General features: G+C 31.6%; 1 protein-coding gene across 1 annotated transcript; it reads right to left on the minus strand.

Moving 5' to 3' along the window:
* Positions 1-2123: 2123 nt before the first annotated feature.
* On the minus strand, positions 2124-10232 carry LOC114296233 (uncharacterized). The gene is made up of 6 exons (XM_028240521.2): positions 8676-10232; positions 4687-4742; positions 4350-4580; positions 3525-3816; positions 2742-2938; positions 2124-2636 (listed from the first exon to the last, which is right to left on the minus strand). The coding sequence occupies exons 1-6, from the start codon at positions 9948-9950 to the stop codon at positions 2483-2485; spliced, it is 2205 nt and encodes a 734-aa protein (XP_028096322.2). The 5' UTR covers positions 9951-10232; the 3' UTR covers positions 2124-2482.
* Between the last annotated feature and the right edge of the window lie 835 nt (positions 10233-11067).

Here is an 11067-nt window from a genome sequence, read left to right on the forward strand (position 1 = left end):
CCTTCATCTTTTGAAAATTGCATCTCCCTCCCTGAGATTTAAAGTTTTATTAAAGATTCCCCCCTCAACAATTTAACTGAGGGCAAATTACATATACCCCCCTCGAGATTTGGCTAAATTACAAATACCCCCTTGAGGTTTGAGAAATTACAAATTCTCCCTGAATGCTATATTTGCATAACAAATTAGAGGCTAATTTGTTATGAAATATAAACCTTAAGGGGCAAATTGTTATGAAAATACAAACCTCAGGGGGCGGGATGTAATTTTCGAAACCTCAGGGGGTATATGTAATTTAGCTAAACCTTGAGGGAGGTATATGTAATTTGCCCTTAATTTTTTTAAATACCAATTTTGCCCTCACTGGGTAAATTACATTAACACCCCTCACATTTTAGAAATTACAATTCCCTCCATACGATTTAAAGTAGCATTACCAATTGCCCCCTCGGTTAATATTAGTTGGAAAAAAAATTAATTGAAAAAAAAAAATTTTTTAGTAAAATTTTTAAATTTCTGTTTAAAAATCAACGTAAACTCATTTTTTGAATTTACGTTTTTTTTTTCAAATTTACAAACTGAGATAACAATTTATAAACCAAAAAAATTATCAAATAAGTTTTTATGATAGTTTTTTAAAATTTTGTAAATATAAATTGAAAACTAAAAACGAAATGGTTACCAAACAGGCCTTAGATGGTAAAATTGTCGTAAAATTAACAAATAATTAAACAAGTTACCAACATAAGAAATAACTTATTAAAAGATTCTTAGGCTATGTATGATTTGATTTTTAGAAAAAAAAATTTAAAAATTAAAAATTAATTTGGTTAAGAAATAAAAAATAAAAAATAATTATCATTTAAGGGTAAAAAATAATTATCATTTTAACTTTTGGGCAAGTTATAGACATACGTATAGCTGTTTCAATTTAATTTGTAAAAAATTATTTCTAACCACTCGAAAGATAAAAATTATATAAAAATGATAATTATTTTTTATTTTTTATTTCTTAACCAAATTAATTTTTAATTTTTAAATTTTCTTTTCTAAAAATCAAACCATACATAGCCTAAGAAACTTTTGATAAGTCATTTCTTACGTTGGTAACTTATTTAATTATTTGTTAATTTTACGACATTTTTACCATCTGATGCCTGTTTGGTAACCATTTCATTTTTAGTTTTCAATTTATATTTACAAAAATTTAAAAAACTGTCATAAAAACTTATTTGATAATTTTTTTGGTTTATAAATGGTTATTTCAGTTTGTAAATTTAAGAAAAAAACGTAAATTCAAAAAATGAGTTTACGTTAGTTTTTAAACAGAAATTTAAAAATTTTACTAACAAAATTTTTTTTCAATTAATTTTTTTCCCAATTAATTTTTTTTTTCAATGAATTTTTTTTCCAACTAATATTAACCGAGGGGGTAATTTGTAATGCTACTTTAAACCTTAGGGAGGGGATTATAATTTCTAAAATGTGAAGAGTGTCAAAGTAATTTACCAAGTGAGGGCAAAATTGGTATTTAAAAAAAATTAAATTACTGATGGAGGAATCTGTAATGAAACTTTAAACCTCAGCGAAGGAGATGTAATTTCCAAAAGTTGAGAAGAGAAACTATAATAAATACAAATCTCAGGGGGTGCCAGTGTAATTTATCCTTTTTTTAAACAAACGCAATAAACTAAATACCCTATAATTATCGAATAAACCTATTTTTTTTTTTATGAATAATATTTGAAAAATCTTATAAAATGAACAGTTTAAATCCTGTACTTATGGTAAGCCTCACAGGCTCACAACACCAGCCAATCCAAATTTGAACCAAAGTGAAACCCAACCCTAAATTTAAGTTTATATTTTAAAAGTCTCAGACATCACTCATTGCCGAAAATCTAGTTAATAATTATCCCTGTCATAATTGAAACAAATTTACTCGACCTACAAACAAGCATTGGATATCCCAAGTGGGAGTTCAAAATCTCAAGGCTGAGTTCAAGCCCAACAAAGTTTTTCCTTTGGATGAAATTAATTGCAACAACTCTTTTCTATGGTTACAGGGTTCAAATTTTTTGGATAACAAACCTAAAAACAGAGAACATCCAAGCAATCACAACTTACCAAACACACCACAATAATAATAATAATAATACATCTTCACCACCTACACTAAATTGGCATTTTTTTGGCTCAATTTCTAAATAGCAGATCTGATTAGGAAGAAGCTTTCACTGCTAGAACAACCTTTTTCTAAGCTTCCAAAATAATTGTTCATACTACTTCAAACCTATAAAAAGAAAAAAAACTTCCCCTTCTTTCAAAACCTCTGCTTAAATGCAGGGTGCATAATGCTTCAAAAAAAAAAATTAGAAAGAAAAAGAAGCTATGGTATTATATACAAACCCCGACAACCAATGCAGAGTCTATTGTATAGCTTTGCGCTTCCTGCTTCTATATCAGAATTACGATTGGTCTTTTAAGCGTTCACTGACCAATCATAGTTCTGGTAAGCAATATTAATGGGGCCACCATCTCCCAAAAGATGTGTCAAAAGACCAGCTTTAGTTGCATCCAAGTAATTCAAGATCCACTTCAGCATTTCCTTTTCCTGCCCGAAATCCATGTCGAACCTGCAGAGAAAGTTTAAAGCTTGAATTAAAATAGAAGAAAAAAAGAAAAAGAAAAAGAAAAAGAAAATGAGAGTTCATAAGGATTGATGGATGATGATGACTCACCACTTCATGATTCGGGTAAGGTAGACGGTCCTCTTGGCCAAATCCACTGTCATTCCATGTTTTTGGAAAAATTCCCTCGTGGCGTATCTTAATTCAGATTCAACTCCTTGAGGAGTGAAAAATCTCACAATGGGGCTCGATCTTGTGCCATCGCAGAGTCCAAAATGAATCAGTGGATTAACTTTTGCAAAAGCCAGCTGTGGACAGAGAGAGAGAGCGAGAAAGAGAACAAATCAGTACGGCCATGCTTAGTTCTACTACAGCTTAGGAGTAGTATATGAATCATTTTCTTATCAAATTGCACTTCTTTCTCTTTCACATCAGCTTTATGACTTTTTTGGAAAATAGAGAAAGAAAACGAAGAAAGAAAACACAGGGGATGCAAAGGGGGCATGAGATTAGTGAAGATGAATTTCTGTTGTTTATTTAAAGGATAAGTTGATTATGAAAATTTGAACAGGCATAAAAAATATGAAAGCTATTCTTTACTTCAGAATTTTGAAATGGGAATGTTTTAAACAAGTTAATGTCAAGGTCCATCGAATGCAATTAGGAAGAATATGAACTAGTTACAATTTTATCCCAATTTAGACAAGTTAATGTCAAGGTCCATCGAATGCAATTAGAAAGAAAATGACCTAGTTACAATTTTATCCCAATTCAGATTTCCCAAGAATTTAGACATAGGATAAAGCAATGGATTAGCTAAATTTCATATATTTGATTCTCAAGAGGAATTTTTGTATCACATCATACATAAAAAGGTCATAAAAATTTATTTACCTCTAAACGCTTGTCTCCAGCACCAAAGGATTTGACCAAGGAGTATGGTGCTCTCCGATTGCCTCTAAGGATCCCATTTTTAATTGAACTTAGGGAATAAGGATGGCCTCCAACTAAATATTGAAAATCAGAAAGGAAAGATCTCCTATCGATTACTCCTCCGGGATGGCCTACTCTAATCACAGCATGGATGACCATGGCATTGTGAAGGTTCAAAAAGAAGGCAAGCTTCTCATCTGCCGAGAGTTCCATGATGTTCACCCTGTGAAGATCTTGTACCAAATATACGTATCTGCATTTTTTTTTAAAGGAAAACAAAAAAAGGAAGATAAAACTTAAGTTAGGCATACAAGCATTCAATGGACACGATTCATATGAAAGTAGCAACGAATCGTCAGTGAATAACGATTCAAATTACTTTCTATGAACTAAGAACCTGACATTAAGTTCATTGGCTAGAGGAGACTTGAAATACACCACACGAACAATTTTAATTCCAATATTTGTGGTCACAGAAAACTAACTCGTGAATATATAATAATAATAAAAAATTACAAAGTTTAATTAGCTAAACAAAGTCTTGACAATAGAGGCTTCCAGATAAATCATGTAATATGCTCCACCCTACCAAGGATGATGTTTCAAATAGATTAAAGAGACATTAAACCCATGAGTTAGGGTTTTGTCCAGCCAAGTTTAAGCAATGAAAAAGGAATTCTAGATTCGTATTTGCTCAAAGGTGGTGGTAGTATAATGTAATTTCACAAAAAATTGGCTACAAGATAATATGAAATGGTGTAAAACAAAAGAAAGTTTGAAAATTACCTCCGAAATTCCTCGCTGTTGCTGATGCCAACATAATCCAGATGGCGCCTATCCTCAGAGGCATATGACTCAAGTATTGCAGACATTATCTTAGTGAGCCTCAGGCCGACTACAGCAGCAGGCTTGGGCTCAGTGTCATTTGGAGATCCCCGAAAATTGAAGCATCTGGGAATGAAGGGCTCGTGCTCAAGGAATCGATAGAAGTGGTTTCCATCCTCAAATTCATTTTGCCTGAAAAACATGTCTAGGATTAAAATTGTGCTTGAGAGTACAGATTTTATTATGGGACTAAACAAAAATAAATAAAAAGTGTTCTGCGAATAAGAAATTTTCTTACCCGAAGACATGATGGATGAAGTGCTTTCTTGCAAGCTGCTTTCCAATCTCAACAGCCTGGATTGTTGTAATACACAATTCAATAACACAGCAATGATGCAAATAGTAGAGTTAACACAAGTTAATGTAGAAACAGATTTATATAATTCACAAACCAAAAGAGTATTTTAAGAAGCACACTCCTAGAAATACACAGGCATAGTAAACATTACAAAACAACAATGTGTCGTAGATAGGTTAGTACATTCCTACTCAGAACATGAAAAATAGATGCTAGGTTTACTGTTAAGACTTTAACTTAACTAAAGTGCTTATTCCTATTTTTTTCCATTTAGCTATATCGTCCCTTCTTACAAAAATCCAAGATTTGGTATTTCAAAGACTTGGTTTTGTAGAATTTCTCAGATCACAATATCAAAATCAGTTTCTTGTCATCAATGTGAAGATAACACATTTCCAGTCACAATCAAATGATGAGAGCATTTTACATGATGCTCTTGCCATGTATCATTTGTCATGTCTACTAATTCACTTCTCAACACCTTGAGCACATATTGCTGCACCAACATTATCTGCAGTTGTGGCTAAAGAATTTCTTTAAATCAAATTGGGATATTTGCCTTCTTATTGTTCATCTTAATATAATTCTAAATTCTAAAATTATAGAGAAAAATTAGAAACTTAACAAAACAATTTTAATTCTAATTTTTATAGATAGGGATCTAAAAGTTGACCCAAATAAATGAATTTCAATAAAACAAATACTATACAAAAACCTGTCCATTATTAAAATTTAAAAAAAAAAACACAGTTTTAAAAAAACTTAATGACCAAAAATAGTATGTTTTTTTTCATTTATTTCATTGAATTTCGCAAGTTTCAAACACTATAATGAAATATACAAATTGAACAAAACAAATATACTTAAAAAAAAATCAAAATCACACTCATATCAATCATTTTCATTGATCTTGTTAAAATTTCACAAAATATAAAAATTTCAATGAAACCTGAAAATTGAACCAAATTAATAATTTCTGAAAATCCACACATAATCATCTTAGATGATTATAAAAAATTATTAAAAAAACATTTGTCAAACATAACCCAAGTTGGAGGTATCATTCACAAAACCTCCAAAACCGTGTGGTAATCATTTACACGGAACCAAACATTTTTTTAAAAAGATTGTGGGCCTATCACTTATTATGGCACTTTGCAAGACGATGTGGGTCCACCAAAACAACAATTTTACGCATTAGTGATCAGCTTTTCTGACAGTTTTAAGGAATCATTTCAGCTCCCTTTCTTACTTTCTAAATTATAGAAATTTAAAAAAAATGGACTTGTTTAAAAAATAAAATAAATTGGTCCACTTGATCTACCATATTTTATAATTTTTTTGGTCTATCAAATTTTCAGTTGTCCATGTTTGAAAATTTCAAAATAAATGACTAGGAACTTGAAGAAATGGACTCTTTCAAGTAATCAAAACAGATCTTTCCCAAATAAAACGAAAATAAAGCAAGAAAAACAAAATAGCATTTCGATTTTCCTTGGTATTGGAATGGCCGGAGATACTTTTATCAATAATTTTGAATATCATATGCTTATTACCATATATTCATGAGTTCTAATTAAATAGATTTGCAATTAAATTAATGAAAGCTAGGCCACACCATCCAGATGCATAATAAAGTGTATGCAAATTTTAGAAACTATGAAAGTTTGTTGTTCCACAGCTTTAGACCTAATAAATTTTAAAAACAAATGCATGAATATGACAATCTAATAAAAATAATACATAATCTTTCATACTTCAAATGGAACGCAAGAACTAAAATAATATGAATTTTTTATTTTGTTCTCCTTTTAAATTCATACACAAAATGTATAATTATGGTAACTGATATTAAAAAAAAAAGTCAACAGATAGTTTTGAAGAGTTAATATTTTTGAAATGTAATAATTGTGCTATTAAAAAAAATTAAATTCTTGAAAATATATTAATATTTTAAGACGAAGAGAATAGTAAAATAAGTAAACAATAAATGATTCATTTAAACTGTAATAAACATCACCGACTATCCCTGTCATCTACTCGAGAAATCACAGCCATGATGATGAAAGTAATGCTGGCATCAAACCTATTAGTATATCATTCATATTGTCATTATAAAAGTCTTATATGCAGTAAATCGAGTGCTTGACCCGAGTTATCATGCAGCATGCATGGTTGCCATCATTAATGTTGGCTCTAGGAAAGGGTGACCACAATAGAGAAAGCTACAATGAGTAACCCAATGAAAAGCATAAGGGTAAAAATGTCATTCAAAGTACATCATTCATTTTGCTTGGTAAGTAGGCTTCATTTGAGGGAATGAATTAGGGGAATAACTAATCATTTGAATAATGTATATCATAATACATATCCTATGGATCTAAATTACTGTAATATAATAAGATTTCTTATAGAATTTTTAATTAGTGTGACATAAAGGGTGAAATTGATGGGTAAATAAATTGTTTCTCATGGCAACATTGTGTGTCAAATCTATATTCTTTACACTATCGTACAACTAACGGTGAATACTTTTTGAAGTTATCACTTTCTTTGTTTTTTCATAAATGTTCACCACGAGCTTGAAAATAGCCCATTTAAAAAATAAATAAACAAATTTCATAAACGAGTTTCTATTTGTCTTCTTCACTTATAAACTACTTTCGTTCATAAATTATAATTTTTTGCACCAACATCCTTACTCATACACAACTATGATAACGCCTCGCTTGGCAAGTGATTTTTTTAATCAAAAAGTCACTAAAAAAATCAAAAAGTCAACAATTCATACTAAAAAATTAAAAAAAAAAATTCTCTTTAATTTTAACACATCTTTTTGTAAAAAGTCAAAAAATCATTTCGAACATGCAAATTTTTTTTAAGTCATACTTTAATTAAATTATTAAAAAATTACTAAATTAACATATTCTCGACCGAAGGGTAACATGAATTTTGCTGGATTACTAATCTGATTTCAATAAATAGTACACACTACTTTTGCATAATCAAAAGTGATGATATGTGATTGATTTGGACTTGTTTAGTGTAATTTGTTGAAATTACCTGTATTTTAAAAAAAAAGAATTTATGTTTAAAATAATGTAAATCACACTGACTTCCCTTAAAATTTTGAGAAAAATACAATAAATATTATAATTTTGACATAATTATATTGATCTCTTCTTAGTAAAGTTAAAGTCAAAAATTATGGGAGATGGTATAAAGTCGTGTTTTGAGAAGTTGGTAAAAAATTAATTTTTTAACTTTTTTGGTGATTTTTTGACAAAAAATTAGGTTATTTTGGATAAAAAAAAATTGACTTTTTTAGCTAAAAAAATTATAAAACTAAAAAACTGACTTTTTATCATTGTTTTCAAAACACCCAAAGACACAAAAACACAAAAGATCAAACATATGGTAGTATTTCATCCAACCACTAATTGATCTTTTATGAAAAATTAGTCAAATGTTATATGAATTAAAAAATTTTAAAAAAAAAAGTAGAGTATAACTATATTAGTGTATTTTCTCAAAATCTCATAGAAATCAGTGTAATTTACCAATAATTTAAAAATATTAAAAAAAAAAGAAGAGTAATTTATTTTGAAACTAGGAAGGGTACTTTGGCTTTATAAAGCCCTTTTTGGATTAGGAACTAAAATTCCATCGTTTTATCCCAAAAATTTTAAATTTTCAAATCACAGTTTGGTCAGCGAACAACAGTTTTTAGATTTCAAAATTCAACTACATAACAGAACGACATCCACGGTCGAATAAAATATAAGAGTTTTCGATTAGGTACTTCGCAGTCCCACCAGTGAAAGCAATCCACGTAGATCAACGGTAGTAAAATAAAGACAAAAACGTGACGCAATTTAAGATCGTAGTACCGCGACGTACAGAATAAAAGTTCAGTGAGCGAAGCGTACCTTCTTTCTACCGCAGTCCAAATGTTGAATGATAACCTCCACCATCTCAGCTCCGGCGAAACAGTTCTTGACGATCTTCATCTTCATCAGACGGTCCTGAATCGGCAATCTCTGCCTCAAAACCCTAACGATCGAAATCATCTCGTCCGGTCGTTCTTCCTCGGGATCATCAAAACCGTACACCGGCGCTGCAGGCGCATCGTCGGGACATTTCCTCCCTACCATCTCCTTCAACCTCTGCTCGAACAGACCACTGTTTCTCAGCGAATTCAACGCCACCAATCCACCGAATAATTTCTCGTTGAAGAAAATCTGAGGTACTGATGAACTTCCAGTTCTCTCCACCAACTCTTTCTCTCTCGTTGGATACACATCGATGTTGATTTCGACGAACTTCAATCCTCGTTCTCTGAAGAACGATCGAACCGCGCTGCAATCTCTGCAGTTCGATCTCGAGAAGAAGCTGATTCGCCCTTTGAATTCGAGATCTCCGTTTTCATTCCCGTTCTTGAGCTTCACGATCACTTTGAGTCCCGAGAGATTGAACTCTGTCACATTCGAAATCAAATTCGAATTCGACTTCGAATTCGATTCATCGTTCTCTTTCATTGACAGAATTCGTTTCGCGATCGCTGTCGATAAGCTGTTGCTCTTCTCCCGGAAGAATTTCCCGATCGCCGGCATGTCGACTGAGCTAGTTTCTGGCAAGGACTGCGACCGTTGCATAGAAGGACAGTCCTCGTCGTCGACGTCATCGCCGTCCGGGGGCGAGATCATCACCCCCGGCGGCGCCTCTGGCTTCGGGAGATGCGAATGAGGACGAATCATCATCTCTCCGATTTCGCCGTGGATTTTTGAACCAACGGCTATGTTTTCTTCGGCGACGACGTCGTCAACGTCTCCGACTTTCTCCATCACGATTTCGGAGAATTTGGGAGATGTATCCGAATCAACAACTCCATTTGTATCTAACTCGGGACTCGCTTTCATTTCGCGCTCTCCGCGATGATCGCAGTTTGAATCTTGGGAGAAATCTACGGAATTGGAGATATTCTCGGGAGCGTATCTTTCCAAAACATCGCCTTCTTCGGGGACAGGGACAACTTTCTCGCCTTTTCTTTGGTTTTCTCGGTGAATTCCTCCATTTTGAAGCAGAATTTTCCGAGCATCCAAACCGTTTTCCTGCTGCCGTTCGCCGTCGATTTTAGTCATTCCTCCGTCGCCAACGGTGATAGAATCTAGATTTCCGTTGTCTACCTCTGTGTATGAATCCATTTTCTTGGTTATGGAAAATGAAAATGACGAGACAGAGAGAGAGAGAGGTTTTTTAAAAGAAACTGATAAGAATACAAAAGAACATGCGACGACAAAAAACCCAGACGAAGGGAACTATGGAGTCTAGAGAGAGAAAGATGGAGATAACGGAGATATCGGAGGCGGTTGGTTATATAGGAGGGGATTGTTGTGCGAGTGCTCTTGAAGGAAAAAAAAATATAATTAAGAGATTGTTGGTTGGTTTAGACAATGTCAATTTATATACTTGAGATTTAGTCAATTAATTAAGATACATAGATGTGTGGCTGTAAAATATGAAACAATTTCATTTTATTTATATATATTTGAAACTTCAACTTTGGATAAATATTAACTATGGTCTTATTTAGGAACTTAATTATTTATTTATTTTTTTAATTATCTATTTTAGCTTTATTAAAATAATTATGTTTTAAAAGTTGATTGGTTTTTTTGAAGTTGATTTAATAATTATAAGGGAAAAAATAAAAAGATTATGAATTAAATTTAACATTTCATTTTATTAATTATTTTAATTTATTTTTAGGATATTCATTTTCTCAAATACCCTTGTAGATATAAAAATTAGCACATAACCATGTGACAGATTTGAATAGTATCATTTTAAAAGAAAAGGCTCATCAACAAATCTTTTATTTCAAAATGATGTGTCATGTTTGGACTAATTTATTGTGTTAAAAAAATGTTTGGACTAATTCCAACAAACTTCTTTTTAGCTGGTTAGGTTGAGACGTTAGGGTTAATAATTTTAGAATAAATTGTGTTTTAGTCGCACGATGGAAAAAAAATCTCATTTTTATAAAGTATAGGTCTTTTTTTATATTTAATGTAAGTTTTTATGTGTGTTAAATCTATAAAAAAAAATTCTCACCTATAACACAATTATTTTGAAACAGTCGCACTAAAACATTTCTCTTAAACTTCAAGCATAGACCTTGTTCAATAACGTTTCATTTGTTTTGGTAAAAAATATTTTTTATTTTTCTATGTTTGATAGTGATGGTGGTGAAATGAAGGTGAAGATGGATGTGGATGTGGTGATAGTGGTGGTGGCATGGTGGTGTGGCGGCAACGGTGG

The sequence above is a fragment of the Camellia sinensis genome, chromosome 11 (assembly GCF_055761805.1).
Source record: "Camellia sinensis isolate YWXY chromosome 11, ASM5576180v1, whole genome shotgun sequence".
Lineage (NCBI taxonomy): Eukaryota > Viridiplantae > Streptophyta > Magnoliopsida > Ericales > Theaceae > Camellia > Camellia sinensis.